We start from the raw sequence: 19418 nt of genomic DNA on the forward strand, positions 1-19418 counted from the left end.
TGCAAAGGAATGCTTTGTCAGTGGCTGATTACTAAAAATTCTTTCCATATATTCTTTTCACCCGAAAGCAAGGTGAATTTGCTGTGGACTATATAAAATATCACATGGGTTTCTTCTCCAGATATTTATTTAGCAAACAGGTTTTTACTTTATGGATTGTGATTTTTTAAATTTTAAATACGAGTGCAGTTTACACATACACTCTTTTTTTAACAAAATATTGCACTTGTGTTCACTGATGGCTCAAGAGCATTTCTCAAAAGGTATACTTGCAAAAGACCTTCCAATGCAAAAAGAGCTGGGCCCATTTTTATGTTTCAGAACACAGACTTCCTACTTGAATGATCTCAGTGTTGTTAGAAAGCTTTATAAATTACTGAAAGCAAAGATTACTAATCTTGCTAATGGAAGCTTGAAGTCAAAATCATGATCTATCCAGTCAAGTAACAAACTGAGGATTTGTGAATGTTTCTAAAACATTTAATACAGACACAAGGAATGTAAAAAGGAAGCTGTTCTGAGTTTCCTGAATCTCTAGGGAGTCTGCTCATGAGACTCCCTGAGCCAACATTATTTAGTTCCTTCACTCAGACACTGAGAGTGTTGAAGAGTTGATCAACCCTTTCCAGCTAGATGTTTATTTTTATCTCTGAGACTGTCTAAAATGTTATTCTGATGATGTGCAAGTCTTACTGTAAGCACGTGAGTCCAAGAATATACACGATTCACAAAGGCATGGCCATCAGTAGCATGCTCTGCAAGGTCTTCAGCAAGTGTGTTTCAAGTGCTAAAGAACCTGGAAAGACTTTGAGATGTAAAAAACTATGCCAGATGCATAAATACCTATTTATTTTAAAAGTTCTTTTAAAAGCTTGGTTAAAAGTATTTTGTTCAGGATACCAGAAAAAGTGGTTAGCACTACCAAAGACTTCAAATCAGCAGGCAAGTATTTTAATTGATTTTTGATACTGTGGTATCTGAAGATCTAAGAAAAACATTGTCTCAGGGCTAACTCTGAGTGTTGATTTTGCTGACTTTGATTACCCTTGAGTGGAAGTTAACTCTGCAGATGGACAGATGGAGATCTCTTTTTTGAAATTTAGCAGTCCTTTGAATAAATTTACTACTCCCATTTAATTGCTATTCAATATCGACACTAACTTGTTCTAACAGTTTTATTTGAGATCCTGTTTCATACAATTAACACCATTTTAGATTTGGCATGATCTCTTGGTAATATTTTTGTTCAGCATATGATGAAATTTGCAAAACATACAGCAAGTTACCTCAAAAAGTCACATGGGCTTGTAATTTTGGAGACATGGATACGCAGTTATTTTGTACACTAAAAAACTGACCAGCTCTTAATCACTTTTCTGCTGTTCCGAAGGAATTCTCAGCACTTCAAGTATGCTGTGCTGTTTTTCATCCTAACACAATTTTTCTTCCCTGTGGTTTTTTTGGTTTGTTTTTATTGCCTTTTACGGAGAGGTAGAAGAAGGTATTTTAAAATGCCCACATAGACAAAATAGCTTTCAGCTGTTGTGTGTGTGATTTTTTTTTCCTGTGGACATTTAAAAGCAATTGAGTAGGTGTTACTGCAAAAGAAGGTAATATTTCATTTTGGTCTTTTTCCTCTGACAATTTTAAAGAAGATTTAGTTGAACATTTTTTATCTTAATATTTGTTAAAGACTGATTTATGAACAAATTACAATTCATAAATCAAAGCTGAAAATAAATTCTCATCAAACACCAGGGTGTTTCTACCCCGCCAGTAGACAGGAATTTTAACAAGTATAAGCAAGTATGTATACAGTTTATATGTATATATTTCTAGTAAGAAAAAAGTGTAAGGCTGTGAAACAGCAGTCCATGACTTAGAAGTCCCACAGATACAATGCCCAGCGAGGTATCAGTGCCCACGCAGCACTCGCTGCAAATAAGACAACCAAAACGGGCCATGCCCAGAAAGGCTTATTTGAACACACATTTTCTCCTACCGCGGGGAAGGAAGAAATGCATTTCTGCTCAGATATAGAAGGTAATACATGGTGTTTATAAACATGATGATAAAAACCACAGCAACTGGGCTCAAGCCTTCTCATTATGCACAGGACCACAGGAATGGGAAGGGGGAAAGACAGTGAGCCTTTCTGTTGATTGTCCAACATGTACACAGAGAGTCAATCATGGAGACCTGCACAGGTCACTTGAGAAATGACGAGAAGGTTGTATTTCATAATCAAAGTTACGATTTCATTCTCATGAAAACTGTGGGACAAAAATCTCAAATATTACAAAGAAAAAGAGTCTGAGGAGGAAAAAAAGCTTTTGGTTTTCCTCAGTTTCTGGACTGTAGAAATAAATACAGCAGATTGAATTCTCTGGATTATGATTAAAGAGAAAAGCACTTCAAGCAGTACCATCACGGGGACATATTCCAGAGCATCAAATTAGGAAGATGAGCCTGGTGAGGTGTTTTTTTTTTATAAGCATTCATCAGAATCCTCCATTATGCTGCATTAGAAGATAATGAGAGGTTTTAAAGACTTTAGTTTCTCCAGTTCAGAGGGGAATACTGCAGGAAGAAACTCTGGAGCACACAGTGAAAGATCAATAACACTAGGAAAGCAACCAGCAAAAGACCTTTGGAGCTTTGCTTCCCACCAGTAGAGAGGAAAGAGTTAAGAATGAATGTGAAAGTGAATAAACTTTCTGCTCTTTGAAAAGGGAAGGAAGCTGAGCAGAAGAAAAACCCAAAACATTTCAACAAAAAAAAAAAAAAATACCAAAACCCCCAAAAAACCCTCAGCCACCAAAAACAAAACAGCCCAACCTTAGAGAAAATAAGCAAGCATCTGTGACAGCAAAAGGAGTACAGGAATCATGGAAGCATTTGAAGAAATAATTCCAACATCAGAAGCACAACCAGCCCAATACAGAGGGAGAAGAGATCCAGTTAAAGACTGACCAGCTAAGTCATAAATGTTTCATTTTCTAGAACAATCCATGGAAAGTTGCCTTTCAGTGAGGAACTTAGTGACAGAGTACCAGGACGTATACAAAGTAAAATCAGAAACACAAAAATTAATTCAAACAGCAAAATATGCAAAAATAGTTGAGATTATTCTGCAAATCTTAAGTCTCTAGCACTTAGTGTCTAGTACCAAGTACTTGCCGTTTAGAATACTACGGAAAGTGTCTGCTACCATTTGGCTCTATGAGCAAGTAATACCAAGAAGGCTAAGGGTTTTTTTTTAAAATAAGTTCTCCTAAAACTAAACTCAGGTAAAACTCATAGCAACGAGTTAACAATGCCTGTAGCATAAAAACCAGATATTATGCCAAAGCAGGAAGAGGTCAGATTGTCTAGATATATCATACAGTAGGCTAATTCGCTTCATCCTGGAGTATTTACACAGAACTGTCTGAAGCTATCTCATTGCCAGGAACAATTATTTCTTGAGAATTAGTGAAGTATGAATGCAGTTCAACAAAACTGAGAAACAGCAAACAGCACATATTTTTCAAGGAGGGGGTAGGGGAAGAGAGGCTAGAATTTATAGACCAGTCAGCTTAGTATCAATTCCTGAAAAAACGCTAAAAAAAAAAAATCACCTTCAAAATAGTAAGAAGGAAGAGACAAGGAAAAAAAAAAAATCAAAGTGTCAATAATAAATTAACCCAATGTCATTTCCTACCACTGCAGTAAGACAGGTAAACAGCAGATGTCAAATATCTTCAGTTGAGCAGGAGACTTGTTTATGAGTATGCCATGTTAGAGTCACACCAGAAAAAGTGTCTAGATAAAACTAGCATAAAATGAAAAGCTATTTAAAAATGCATATTCTAAACAGCTAAAACTGGTAACAAAATACTCCACAGTATTCATCAAGCAGGGTCTGTCATGTTGGGATATAGTAGTAGTCACTCACATTACCATTTTAGATAATAAAACAGAAACATTAGATTTGTAGGTGACCTGATCCCAAGGAGAAAGGAATGACCAGTTATAGGAGACCAGGACTGGACTTCAAAGCTATCCTGACAAACTGGAAAAATTAACTGGAAAAAACAGGACCCAGTTCAGAGTGGACAAGAAAATGGCTCCACACTCAGACCAGGATAAACAGATGTAGAAACAGGGAAAGGAAGTCAACCAGTTAAGGACTGGCTGTGCAGAAGAAGAGGTGGATATACTCTGTCACAGTTGTAACAGGAGAGGATAGCATACAAGCGTGGCTGCTCTCTGAAAACCATTACCCTTGCACTTAAGAAGTTAGCAGGACTGGCCAGAGGCCAGGCTCAGGTGTCTTGCCTACTGCCTGCCCCCAAACACCAAATACATCCACAGGTCAGACTGGTGGAGAAATTAAGTTTTGTTGGTGGTTGGTTTTGGTTTTGCTTTACTCTGCATCATGGTTTGTCTTCTGGGTGTCTTTGCACCTAAGCAACACCCTGCCATGACAGTGACCTTGATGACAGCTCAGTCTCTCAGGTTCTCTCCTTGCAGCACACAGGTAAAATTTCAGAGTGGAATATTTAGCTTAACTGAAGTGTAGTTATGGGAAGAGGTAAGTTAAATTTAATGGCCAGAGAGATACAGATGGTCTGGTTTAATAGTCCTTTATAACTCTACAGTCTGTGACACAGAAAAGTCAAATGCTTTCCAGACTGACCAAAACTGGACCGGGAAACACGGGGCTAGTGTGATTTTAAAATATCTTTTACTTCTCCCAATTCCATGCTGTTCCAAAGGCTAGAGACGTGCTGCTGTATGCCAGCACCCACAGCACAGCCTTGAATCTCCACAACGCAGTGTGTCACAGCTCTGTATTTCTCAATCCCAGCACTACTTCACCTTCATCTCCTCATGCCAATATGTGCAAGAGGTCTCTAGGTGGCTATCTAGAACAGCAAGCAGCCCGAAGAAGAAACAGGGGTTTACCTTCTTTATGTAGCTATATAAAAAAAAAAAATGTATTAAGTGCTAGAGAGAGTGCAAAACTTTGATCTTAAGCAAAGGTTTTCTCCAGTCTTATCCTTTAAACTCCATGCAGAGCTAAGGCTGACCATTGTCTTTTTCCAACCATAGCAGCATCTTGTTTTCGTGACATTTCTGCTGCTGTTTCAGCTCCATCTCTGTTCTGATTGCCACTCAACCTCCAACACATCTCTCCAGATTCTGCCCTCAGCATACTCTTATTCTCCTCTAAACACTGCTAAAAGAAATTAATTTCACACATGGATTTCTTAAAATACGTTAACACAGCTGTTTGAGAGGATAAAACCTCTTATGACTTATTCTATCATACAATCTTTAGGATTAATTCATCTAGTAAAAAGCTGCTTTTCAAAACCAACTTTTACAGACAGTGTTAACTACTTAGATATAAGATTTTAAAGATCTTTGTTATTCTCAACACACTGCATAATACCCAAGGAACTTGCAATCGTCAATCCTTCCTCTCTTTCCCCTGTTATTCTGTAGTGATTTAGCTGAGGATATTATTCCTTATTCCAAATACACATCCCCCACCCCAGGAAAGGGCTGATGTCCTTCCCTGATTCAGAAAGTGCAATGCATCAGTATGATGATGCAGAGATAACATACAAAACCATAACTGTACATTTATTAACCCATATATTATTATAACCATAACTGTATATTACGGTAAACAAATATATTCTTGTTCTATGTGTATGGGTTTGATAATGTGTTTTTCCCCCCCAAAATAAGATGCAAAAATAAAAGTAACAGAATCGTATTCCATTCTGAACTTGCTAGCACAATTCAGGGGATCAAAGACACACTGATTGTCTTCTGCCAAAGAGAAATAATACACAGGAATGATTATTTGTTTCCTGAAGTAAATTTCTAAATTCTTTATCTAGGACTTCTCCAAAATGAAAAATAGTTAAAGGCAATAAGAATACTATCACTTTTCAGAAATACATTTACATTTTGATACGTGCTTTCAAAATAGATTTGTTCAAAACCTCATGCCACATAGCATCGCTAAAGCAAAATTATATTTGACACATGATCTTCTGAAGTAAAAACATAATCGAAACAGACTTACAATCAAAATGGTTCCTTATTCCCTGCTTAAGCTGAATATTTGCTACAATTAATACTGTACATTCAGAGGACACTTCTCCACTCAAACTGTACAGTTAAAGAAATCTGTTTATAAAGATATATATTCTAAAAAAATACAAAATATTAAAAAATATACCTAAAACCTCAGGACTGTATAGCCACTTGTTTACCTGTCCCTGAATGCAACGTATGGAGCAGAAACTGAAGAAACCCAGCAAACATAGCAGCATCAGCACGAGTATGGTTAAAAAAGCACAACTGGCATCTAGTAGGTTGCTGAATTCCAGCCTGCAACTGTAGGAAGACTGTAATGCAAGCAAAAATCCACTTCAGTGTGAAGGAGACGATATTAAAAAAGTCCCTAAGGTCCTTGCGTCCTGATTCTAAGCCAAATTACTCTGCAGCGTCAAACATTCACCACCAGTGACACCAAACAGGGCTACAAGAGCTCTTGTCATCAAAACAGATCTCTGCAGTGTAGTGCAAGCATCAATTACTGCATTAGTTCATACACGCTCACTGCAATGACAAGGAGTTTCAGCCTCTAAAAGGAGTTGATGATTTTAGGAATCCAGAATTAATAATCCTCAGGAAACAAGACAGGAAAAAAAAAAAAAGCTCCTTCCTCTCCAGATAGAATAAGAAAGAAGTTTCTTAGTGCTTTAAAGCCAACAAGCTCAGGTACCCTAGGTAATCAATACTACTGCTGCAGTTATTTATATTCAGCAGTGGTGCACTGAACAAGTTTTAATGAACTGCATAAATGAAGCAATCGTGTAAAGCAAATGTGGCTGATTTAAGTTACGTAAAACTTCCCAAGCTGTAGATTTACTATTGGCACACTGAAAACACAGTGGCCCTTGAAAAAATTTACCATTTTTTTCAAACTGATGGGATGATTTAATACTTTTCTTACATAATAGAATGTGTATGGAAATGTACTTTTAGATAAGAAAAATATATTCTAAATAAAAAACTGGAAATAACGTTTTGCATTCCAAATTACATATCAAGATACAAGGGAAAAGCAGAACCTGTATACCAGCATATTTGGGAAAGCCAGATGAATTACAGCTAATAAAATTTTCTTAAGAATTTAATCTAATTTAAACATATCCAAACCATGCAACACTAAAACTATGTCTTTGGCAGAGACAGTCTTGTTCTGTAGAAATGCGTTTCTCTGCAGCATATCTGGATACTGCAGGACTTCAGAAATACAAAAAAAATCTGCCTGTTTAGAAACCAAAACATGAGAGAACGCAGCACAATGAACTAACCTATTTAAATTTCCATTCAAAGAGAAGCTTAAAAGGGATAAAATATTAATAATTAAGCTAATGAGAGCTTACAGTTCTTTCATCTTCAATAATATATAGACCTATTAGTAATAATGAAAATACACTTTTAATCAAGTTATTTCCCTGTAATTCTGGAGGATCACATGATCAAAACCAAGGTACTGAATAGTGCCTTTCACACGGTATCTCACCTGTCAGTCAGCAGCAAAAGCCACAGCTGACATCCCATGTCACTGCCCACTTTCAGTGTCCCCAGTAACACAGCATTAGCAGAAAGACAACACAACTGTCTACGTCTGCTCTTTTCACTGACATGTGCTTGTTAGTAGATGATTGTTTGGAGGAGGACAATTTCCAGGCTTCACATACTCAGAGACAGTGATCATCTGGACATCTACTGATCAGGGAACAAGCACTCAGCATTGTCCTAAAGCTGAAGAACATTTCTTGCAAAAGGGACAGACTATGCCAAGTGTCTGGCACTTTCACAGCACATCTGCTCTCCCACTGACCCTTCCGCATTTCTCCTTGAAGGACCTCCTTCTGTTCTGCCAGGGCTGGAATCAAGGGCTTTCCTTCATTTTCAGAACATACCTCAACTGGATCCTGAATGCTCTCCTCCCCTCGCAGCACACACTAAACAAGGCAGGGGATTTTGTCACAACCGAACTCCAGATGAAAAAATATTTACTACCTGCAACCTCATAACTTTTAATGAGACTGCACTGGATTGAGCTTGTTTTCTGGTTTTTTTTTCAAATGTTCCTGCCATTCCCACAGCATGCATGTGTGTGAAAAAAATAACAAACTGTTCCCCAAATGTGTTTAGAAAGGTTGCTTGTGCCCCATGGTGCTGTTAAAGCTCTCGCTGTCTCCCATTCCCCTACATGCCAGACACACACAGCCTCTCTCTGCCCCTCCATGCCTGCAGTCCTCAACATCAATTTCACCCGCTGCCTCCCATTCCCCTACATGCCAGACACACACAGCCTCTCTCTGCCCCTCCATGCCTGCAGTCCTCAACATCAATTTCACCCGCTGCCCTCCCTAGCCACAAGATCTGCCCAAGCCCTGCCTAAGTAGCCATAACAGCTTCAGCTTTAGATGGTAGAGGTGTCTGCAAGTATTTGCTGAAAAGTGAGGGAAGAGAGGAGCAACAGAAGAGCGCTCCGAGGTCAGAAAGGGCATTTTGCAGAAAAGGACAGTGTCACCAACTCCAGTGTGCACTGCACATCCCTACGGGTGGTTTTCATTCCCTCTAACCCCAATCGAATAGAGCCTTTCCAGCTGCCCCAAAGGCCCACCTGACAGTTTGAGAATCAAATGCTGATAGTTGGTTTACGTACTTATACATCCATTAACAGTAGCAAAACAGTAAGAAACCAACCAGAAATCTGGATACCATTCCATTGCCCTAGTAAAAATGCATAAGTAAGTTACAGCGCGCTTTCAACCTCTGCTTTGGATAACATTGCCTATGCAATCTCTGAAAGTTTTTACCCTTGCAGATTATTTTACTGCCACTATCCTCTGCACACTACACTGTGTATCTAACACTTAGATTTTGACCATAATATTTTAGCTTCTTCATAGTCTGCCTGCTAATAATTATTCTAGATCTTAATCCATGTATGATACTCCTGCATTTATAAAACTTTTTAAGATCATTAGAAAAGAATGAGATTGAACAATCTCACAGAGATATCCAACCCTACCAGCTGTCAACTTTTAAGAGATTAAATTCCATGCATTAAACATACTGTTCAGCTTCATGCCTGGGTGAAAATGCACCTTTCCTCTAAAACAGAAGTTTTACAACTCTGTTTTTGAAAGCAGAAAGCCAGAGAATGGTCCCAAGCTTAATTCATCAGCACCAAAAGAGCAGTTCAAGGAAAAAAAACCTATGCTTTAAGCTAGAATTTAATTTAGGAAATGAGATTAACAACAGCATAGAACCATTTTATGGTCTCCAGACCTCAAAGCCAAGTTACAATGGAGAAGAGATTCTAATACAATTGCAGGAGTCTTAGATACAATATTAGGTATTGTATGTAATGTTTTGTACTGTAGCCCTATCTGATCCACTTTGAAAGATCCTGGCTATTGTGGGAGATTCACAGTAAGTGGACGAGGCAGATGTCACACTTCAAGGAAAAGTACAAGGGAAACTATGGACTGGGAAGGCTAACTTGAGTCACTGGGAAGGTTATGGAGCAAACCCTTCTGGAAGGCAGTCCTGAGAGTATGAAGGCCCAGAAGGTGACGAGGAACCATCAGCATAGCTTTACCAAAGGCAAATCATGCCTGACCAATACGATTTTTGGATCTGCAGACAAGGGGAGAGCAGGAGATGTTGTTTAACGTAACTGTAGCAAGGCTTTGAATCAAGTCTCCCACAACACCCTTCTAGTCGAATCAGAGAGACATGGATTGAGTGGTGAAGTAGAAGGTGAGTGGAAAACTGACATAACCACTTGATTCAAGTGATGATCAAAGGTCTGAAGTTCAACTGGTAGTGAAATGTTAGATATGTTAAAACATATCAGAACAATAGACTTATGGGGAGGAATCAAGGCTTTCCTTTGCTCAGCTAGCAGTGCTCCAGACCACAAAATACTCTTCTGTGATCACAGAAAATTTGGATGTAGCCTTTGACTATGCATCCAGAATTAAAGTCTCAGTAATAAAAATACACTTGCTTCTGAGAGGCTTAAGGGCAGAGTTTGGCTGACACTGGGCATTTCTGTTCTCCGTGAACTCACACAACGTAAATGCATTTTCTCTTCAGTTAAGTATTGCCCACTGAAAAGGAGTGAGTATTTTTCAGATTCTTTGGAAGAAGTTACAACTTTTTTAAAGCTAAAGGTGGTCTTAATCAAACCTTAATTCAAACAATTTGCTCAGCCATTCAACTGCTAACCAAAGCCAGGTGCTTTGAGTGAAAAAGTAAGCTGGGATGAAGTGGTGCTGACAGCACTAGCTTTGATTGATAGCCATGCTCAGTACAGGTTTGAACTCAAAGAACTAAATTGCTCAAATCAATTCAACAGCAGTACCTGTAGGAAGAGACCACAGGCATCTAACTTGCACTTGAGTTTTTCTGCCAAAAGAGAAGCTAAACAAAAAGTACTGTCTGCAAACTTAGGCTACAGCAAAAATAGGAGATTCAACTTACAGTGACAATGTCATTACAGCTTCTTATTTGTCAGCCACATCACCTTACCAAAACTCCTTAAGTTCTTTTTTCTGCTCCAAAACTTCCCCCCCCCCATTACAAAACATAACAAAACAAAAGACAGTGCATGTCCTGAACTGATCTATGTGCAGGCTGTGTCTGAAAAGTTTACAACCAAGGGTGATAGACATCTGTATGTCACTAGTTCACTCTGTTTCTCTAGTTCAGTACACCTTTGCAACTTAATTCACATCCTCTCCTTTTCCTTACTGCCTAAGTCTGTGTAGACATAGTTTAACTTTCAGTTATTCCCACAAGTCAGATTCCTACCAGATCCTTCAATTGTAAAAATTTCAGATTTATACCTAGAATTTAGAGAACCAGTACCATACATACCATTTCAAAAGGTCAACCTCTATTAAATATCATTTTCTGTTACTTTAAAAATGTTATACACCATCCAAACCAAAGAAATAAAATCAAGCATCTAAATGCAGGGTTTGACAATAAAACCACCCATCTAAATGCAGGGTTTGATGGTGACCATATTGTTTGTTAAAGCATTGCCAGAAAATTCGTTCCTAATCCTTAGAAAAATTTTCTAGGTCAAAGTAAGATTAGATCCACCATAGCACAGATAGCTGATGTCTGACAATGTGCCTTAAGTTAATATCATTATTTGTTGTCATGGCTTTTTTTTTTAAAGGAAAAGGATGCTGATAGATTAGAATTTTAAAGGAAACGTTTGAAAAGAAATCAAAACGTAAATGGTACACTGGATTGTTAAAAAAATATTTGCTCACTGGCAAAACAACATCTTCCTAAGTATCTCCTTTCAGTGGCTTGTAGGAATAGCCATTCCCTAAGACTTCCTCAGCAGTGAGATTTAACAGGAACAGATTAATTAAGTCTTTGTATAACTGATTTCAGAGCAACTTATCTGTGGAAAAGAGCCGGCAGCAGCACAACCGGATTGATTCCTAAGTGTTCAGTTCAATTCCCATTCCCAGGGGGGCAGGTATGCCCTCCCACAGACAGTGTCCACTTAAAGAGGATGACGACTTTGCTACAGGCAGATCCGTAACACCTGCCCCATGGGAGATAACTGAACCTACCTGGGTGTGCTGATAAAGTCCAGTGTGCTACATAAAAATTGGCAGAAACAAACACCAGAAAGTTTTGAGAATCTGCGTCTATTCAAATACGTATTTGTGAGTTGCTTTTGTGACATTGAGTTTTATCTGTAAGTGCAAGCCACTTTTACACGATATTTTAAGTAAAATCTGAGACTGTACAGAATACCAAATTACCTGGCATCCCATGTGTTTTGATGTAAACTTGCACAAATTTGCTGTGGTAGAGCTCCAGAGCACGATAGGCAAGAACTGGTATTATACCTCTGAGAGACCCAAGACTGGGGAGTTGGAACAAGCTGGCTGTTCACTAGCTCTCAGCTCATGGCACTGATTAGTATTCGCCGCCTAAGCAGAGGTTTTTGCTCTTCTGAATTCAGGTGAGAACTGTACGAATAAACTGCACACAGGTTAAAGCGAGTCAGCTGGGGAGCGCTGCTTTGCACAGCATGAGCTCCCTGCTCTGCAAAGCTGTCTGTCATGCCCACCCAAAAGTTACATGAGCCCAGTGCCAAGATTTGCAATTCCCACCTGAGATTCGGGAGCAGGGCTGAGACCACTCCAAGGACTGTACCCTGCTGCTTAAGAAGGGCATTTATTCTCTTGTGACACCTGCTGATTACCTTTAATGCAGAACAGTCTGACTTGCAAATACTTTACAAAGGCAAAGAATGAAAGAAAAATCTGCAGAATTCTGTATTCACGCATAGCTCTATTCACTACCTCTAACACCACTCTGGGAGAGTGCCCTTCAAGTACATAATCATGACACCTGAAGTATTTAAATGCAACAAATGTACTGGAACGCGCACACACACCTTCCAATAGTGCACACGCATTCTAATTCATATTAACCACTATGTACATATTCACAAGCATACATGTCCCTCCAAAAAATCTCATCTTACTAATGTTACAGAACTACAATAAAACAAAGACTATGAAAGCATTCACGCAAACTGTTCTATCTTTTCTTTCTGCTCCTGAAGCTACTTGACTGGAGCATTCCTGGAGCCCGTAACAGTGTGTTCTCACTAAACAGGTTTCTTATGCATTCGGTCAGAGAAAAAAATAAGTTGGAAGGAAATGTGCTTTGAGTAAGTAGGAAGAAAATACACAACTTCACCAGAATTATCAGCAAAATTTCTGAAGCACAGAGTCATCTGTGAATGTGTACCTCCAAGCTTCCCAAAATTTTTGAAAATCTGGCTCATGATCCTTGAAAAAGAGTACCTGTTACTTGCTATGCTATTTTTTCCCTGAGGATAGGACTCAACTCGTGTAATGAATAACTGCTTCCACAGAGCTGGACTTGTCAGTGTCATTTCCATACCCAGCACACACTCCATACACTGTCACCGACACCGAACCTGCGGGACAATGTAAATCCACCTATGGAAAAACGCATGTGGAGGTAAGAGCTGGAAAAGGTTTTTAAGTTACCCATTGGAGAGGGAAGGTATACCTGCATTTCCAGACTCTCTTTTTGCTGAGAGAGAAATGGTCTCGCATGAGCCGAGGGTGACAGACAGCAGCGGGATTTGGCAGCTCCACCCAGCAGCTCGTTAAGCACCACTGTAGCAGTTAAGAACGTGTGGCCTAACCGGTTAGAGGGGCACTTGTGGTGCTGCTTCTCCGAGTAACACAGCAAAAATACATTCCTGGCACTTGGCTCTTAAGCGCATAACATAAAAGTAATCTCCAGAAATGAAATAAAACTTCATGAAAATTTAACATAGGTCCATAAAAGCAGGTAAATATTTTTACATTTTTCATTATTAGCTTATTTATTCTATTTAGGTAATAAACTTTAATAAGAATGGAAAAGTTTTAGAAATCGTTCATCTGAATTTACAGTTGAAGTTACATTCATATTTGAGTTTACATTTCCAGGGAAAAGATATCTTACATTTTTAGTGAAAGAACGAATTTAATAAAAAGCCAACCATTCAACATATACACTGACTCTTACCTGTAAGAAGTGAATTTAAAGGTCAGGTCTGATTCAGAAAGCCACTTCTGCTCTGTGAAGGACAACTGCTAAACAAATCCAGAGCACCACTGATTTTTAGAAGGAAAAAGAAGTGTGTGCCCTTGATCTGCCAAAGGCTATTCCATGGCAATACTAAAAAATACTGAGAACTTAGATCCTTTAGAAAATCGGTATAACAACATGACCAAGTTGCTTTAAATAGAACATTTTTCCAAAAATCATTTTGAGAAGAACTCATTAGAACTGAAGATCATATTGCAGAGGAAAGAATTGCCAAATTGAGGACTAGGTTTCAAAACTGGAACCATAAATTCTAGAAATTAGTGTATACAATTAAATGAAAAAATATTTGCCAGTTAAAATCAAATCAATGTATGATGTTCTTAATTTCTCTTTACTACTTGTCTGAAAACATTTTGTCTTAAATTACACATATCACTGAGAGGCAGTCAAGGAATATAAGCATTTTACTTATTCCTCCACCACACACAGTTCCCACAACCAACACCAGATAGGTTAAGTTAGGATCCTACATGTAACCAAACCCTCTATGTAATGGAAGTTAAACACATGCTTAAATTCTTTACAGACCTGTGTGCAGAATTGCAAAACAACCCCATTCTAGCTGTGGCCCAAGTGAAGCGTGCAATACGCATAAAGTTAAACACCTTTTTCAGTCTAACATTCCAACACCAGCCCACCTTCCCTTCAGCGGCCATATCTGGACTGGGGAAGTTTAGATGAGCCACACTGCCCCTGCACATTTCTCAGCTTGCTCAGTGGACCAAGTTAGACTTGGTCCAGCTTGCATATAAGGTACCGCAAAGGCACAGGTCACAAAGTAAAGAATGCTGATATTCGCTTTTCTAGAATAGAAAAGGTTGTGTTTACAGACAGCAAGCAAATGTGAAAAGAAAATATTCTAAACAAAATTTTTTATTTGAAGTTGCTTCATGGTTGGAAAGTGTAATAAAATATTTAATACTGAGGGTCTAGAAAATATTTATGTAGGTATGCATTTACCAGGCACCATCACAGTATTTCCAGGACTTATGGTCTCTTACAAAATACCTCTAAGGGTGAAATTCTTTAACAGTTAGAAAGCTCTTCATATACTCTTTTTGCAGCCAGTCACAGGAATGAGCTAAGGAACTCAGCGCTCTCAGTACGAGAGACGTTTTTAAGCAGCTAAACGTGTACAAATGCAGAGATTTCAAGCATTGGGGCACCTCAAAAAGTACCTAATTCAACTTAACGTTTAGAGCAGTTGGCTGTCTGCAGAGGGAGGCAACTTACACTAGCAGCATGAGGTTCTGTCTACTATATGTGTTAGCCAACAAATAATCACTGCTGCATGTTGCACTTCACATATCCTGCTTGCAGACTTTCTATTCTCACAGCGAACTAATGCAGAAAAGACAAAAATTACTATCAAACTGAAAAAACTGTAAAACTCTGCCCTGTCCTTACGTGTCTTCAAGCTGAGAGGCAAGCCAATACAAACCCCCGTCTCCCTTTGAACTAAAACCTTAGAAGAGTCATCTACTTGGACCAGAAGACCAACGTGATCAGTTATCAGAACCATTATATTAAGGTCTTAAAACCTTGGGGGGGTGGGGGGAGTACCTAATGAAAAATGAATAAAGCAGCAAGATCCCGTACACACAGCCATCAAACCATCACATCCTTTAGTGGCGGCTCCATCAGTCAAATAAAATAAATTAAAAAAAATTGAAAAACACCATTAACAAAACTTCAAACTGAAAAAACCCAACCCAAAGTCTGAAAAAGGCTGTAAGGTCTGGAAATCTGGTCTTTTTACATGAAAGAGTTCCATAATATCTTTACAAGTCACAGCAGTATACATACATGAATCACTTTGTTACCTGATAGGAAAAGCAAGCAGGCAAACAAAAGGGTGATTTAGCTGATTAACAGCAAATTCATAGGCATTGAGAACGGGAATGTAGGTAGAACTTACTTCCTCATGGGAGGCAACTCGCAGTTAGCCACAAGAGAATGCAAGCGTGCCAGAGAACTCTTGACAGTACCTGGAATTCTGCTGGATGCTGACAAACGGACCAACCAGGGAGCTAATAATAATAATATGTCCTTGCATTATATAAGCATACTATTTTATTACCACCAAGGCAAGTTGGAGTCTCAGGCATGCACTGAAAGCTCACAAAGTTAGGCACTATGCAGCCACAAAAAACACCCCAGACTCCATTGAACTTTCAATTTAAATGCAAGGCAAGAAAACAGGCACACAAACAAATAGGAAACAGTGACTACCTTTATGCCAGTGTATCAGACAGTGCCAAGTGGATTGTCTTTGCTGCTCTATCAGTATGCAACCCCTGGGTTAGTAAGCACTCCCCCATTTATTTCTAGGCAGGAGACAGGCCAAGAATAAATCCTAACAGACAGCTTCCCTGCAGCCTTTCTCTTCAGGAGTGAAAGAGCTTCATCATATGGAAATGCACGCTGTTTCGTTACTTGGCTAAAGATATCAAAGAATGGCTCTTTAATTTACTCCTACAGTAAATATAGCCAATGAGACCATATGAGATGTGCATATCTGAAAGTATAGCTCTTGTGCTTGGTATCACAGATGAAATGGAGACAAAAATCAACTTCAGTGATTCCGAAGCGTAGGTGGGGAGTCCCTGACTGTGAAGTTCATATATTGTGCAGAAGGAAAAAGAAGTAAGGAAGGAAGCATTAGAGCAACACAAAGAGACATGAGCAAAGATGGGAAAACAGTTTTCAGGGGGACATTCATAATGGACAGGAACAGGATGAAACCATGCATATTTAGTCAAAAGAAACACAGATATTTCATAAATATTAACGTTCTTTGCAACACAAGATTTTCCTAGAGGCCATTTATCAGCACACTGATTTTAGAAAGCTCAAATAGGCCAGTCGATCTACGCAAAGTTGTGCTGAAAGAAAGAAACTGGAATAGCTCCTGTGTATTACAGTAATTAAGTGCATTATTATAAGAAAAAATATATCAAAGGTATCAGAGAAATATTAACACAGAATACTAACCAATAATACTCAGTACCACATGGTATAACCCCTATGTTTGAACTCAGTAAGATGATCAGAATGAATACACTGAATCCCTGTAACTAAAAAAAGGAAACAATGAACTTTTTCAGGAAATAACAGAATCAGATGCTTGTTTGTTCCTAGTTAACTACATAATTAACTAAAATTAACTCTAAAATTAATAAAAGTGTATTTATTATCCTATAATAAGCCAATAATTACTTTACTTTTTTCTTTCATAGGCTTTCCATTTTCACCCAAAAGGGGGCAGCTTCCCCATACAGGTGGTAAAAAGCAAAGTTCTGGATTTCAGTCTCAAGACCTAAACTTATCCTTCTATATGCTGCACAGACCTTTCACAGCTACGCAGCTTTACCAAACAGTTTGGTTCATACTTCACAGTTCACCTTTTCCTCTAAGCTCTCAAATCAAAACAGTAACAGTAAATCCGGTGTAGTAGTTCACATAAGTGTTACGGTACACAAAAAACAGATGCCTATACAAAATACTCCATAGTAGGACAGAGTGGGGGAAAGCATCACCCTCTGGCTATAATGCCATGCCCCTAGTATCATAGAATCATAGGTTGGAAAATACCTCTAAGATTATCAAGTCCTGCCATCCACCCAACACAGAATCACAGAATGGTAGGGGTTGGAAGGGACCTCTGTGGGTCATCTAGTCCAACCCTCCTGCCAAAGCAGGGTCACCTACAGTAGGCTGCACAGGACCACGTCCAGGCGGGTCTTGAATATCTCCAGAGAAGGAGACTCCACAACCTCCCTGGGCAGCCTGTTCCAGTGCTCCGTCACCCTCAGAGGGAAGAAATTCGTCCTCACGTTCAGACGGAACTTCCTGTGCCTCAGTTTGTGCCCGTTGCCCCTTGTCCTGTCGCTGGACACTACTGAAAAGAGCTTGGCCCCATCCTCCTGACACCCACCCTTCGGATATTTGTAAGCATTTATAAGGTCCCCTCTCAGCCTTCTCTTCTTCAGGCTGAACAAGCCCAGTTCCCTCAGCCTTTCGTCACGGGAGAGATGCTCCAGTCCCCTCATCATCTTCGCAGCCCTCCATTGGACACTCTCCAGTAGCTCATCATCTTTCTTGAACTGGGGAGCCCAGAACTGGACAGAGTACTCCAGATGAGGCCTCACTAGGGCAGTGTAGAGGGGAAGGAGAACCTCCCTCGACCTACCGGTCACACTCTTCTTGATGCACCCCAGGATGCCATTGGCTTTCTTGGCAGCCAGGGCACACTGCTGGCTCATGGTTAACCTGTCGTCCACCAGGACGCCCAGGTCCCTCTTCGCAGAGCTGCTCTCCAGCAGGTCCACCCCAAGCCTGTACCGATGCATGAGGTTGTTCCTCCCCAGGTACAGGATCCTGCATTTGCCCTTGTTGAACCTCATCAGGTTCCTCTCTGCCCAACTTCCCAGCCTGTCCAGGTCACGCTGAATGGCAGCACAGCCTTCCAGTGTGTCTACCACACCTCCCAGTTTGGTGTCATCAGCAAACTCGCTGAGGGTACATTCTGACTCTTCATCCAGGTCGTTGATGAAGAAGTTAAATAAGGCTGGGCCCAGTACTGACACCTGAGGGACACCACTAGTTACCAGCCTCCAACTAGACTCAGCGCCGCTGATGACAACCCTCTGAGTTCTGCCATTCAGCCAGTTCTCTATCCACTTCACCGACCACTCATCCAGCCCACGCTTCCTCAGCTTCCCTAGGAGGATATCATGGGAGACTGTGTCGAAAGCCTTGCTGAAGTCAAGGTAGACAACATCCACGGCTCTCCCTTCATCTACCCAGCCAGTCATGTCATCGTAGAAAGCTATTAGATTGGTCAGGCATGATTTCCCCTTGGTGAATCCATGCTGACTACTCCTGATAACCTTCTTTTCCTCCACTTGCTTATTGATGAGCTCCAGGATAAGCTGCTCCATCACCTTTCCCGGGATGGAGGGGAGGCTGACCGGCCTGTAGTTCCCTGGGTCCTCCTTCTTGCCCTTTTTGAAGATTGGAATGACATTGGCCTTTCTCCAGTCCTTGGGCACCTCTCCTGTCCTCCAGGACCTTTCAAAGATGATGGAGAGTGGCTCAGCAATGACATCCGCCAGCTCCCTCAGCACTCGTGGGTGCATTCCATCGGGGCCCATGGATTTGTGGATGTCCAGATCGCTTAAGCGATCCTTCACACAGTCCTCCTCGACCAAGGGAAAGTCATCCTCTCTGTAGGCTTCCTCTCTTACCTCCGGGGCCTGGGATTCCTGAGGGCCTGCCTTGGCACTGAAGTCTGAAGCAAAGAAGGCATTCAGTAGCTCTGCCTTCTCTGCATCCTCCATCACCAGGACACCCGCCTCATTCAGCAGCGGCCCCACATTGTCCCTAGCCTTCCTTTTGCTGCTGATGTAGTTGAAGAAGCCCTTCTTGTTGTTTTTGACATCGCTTGCCAGCTTCAATTCCAGGTGGGCTTTGGCCTTCCTCGTCGCATCCCTGCATGCTCTCACCACATTCCTGTACTCTTCCCAAGTGGCCTGTCCCTCTTTCCACATTCCATGGACCTTTCTCTTCCACCTGATCTCCGCTACAAGCTCCTTGTTTAACCATGCAGGTCTCCTGCCTCCTTTTCTAGATTTCTTTCTCGGGGG

General features: G+C 40.2%; 1 protein-coding gene across 38 annotated transcripts in view; it reads right to left on the reverse strand.

Annotated features, from left to right (window-relative positions):
- RIMS1 (regulating synaptic membrane exocytosis 1) overlaps positions 1-19418 on the reverse strand; it is a 355813-nt gene that overhangs the window by 161479 nt on the left and 174916 nt on the right. The window contains exon 1 of one of the 38 annotated variants that reach the window (XM_075414551.1): positions 6276-6437. The exons of the other annotated variants lie outside the window; for them this stretch is intronic. Within the exon in view, the coding sequence (XP_075270666.1) occupies positions 6276-6327 (52 nt within the window). The 5' untranslated portion in view covers positions 6328-6437. Of the gene's footprint in view, positions 1-6275; positions 6438-19418 lie in introns of those variants that run through there. 38 annotated transcript variants of the gene reach the window in all.

This window comes from Opisthocomus hoazin, chromosome 2 (assembly GCF_030867145.1).
Source record: "Opisthocomus hoazin isolate bOpiHoa1 chromosome 2, bOpiHoa1.hap1, whole genome shotgun sequence".
Taxonomy (NCBI): Eukaryota; Metazoa; Chordata; class Aves; order Opisthocomiformes; family Opisthocomidae; genus Opisthocomus; species Opisthocomus hoazin.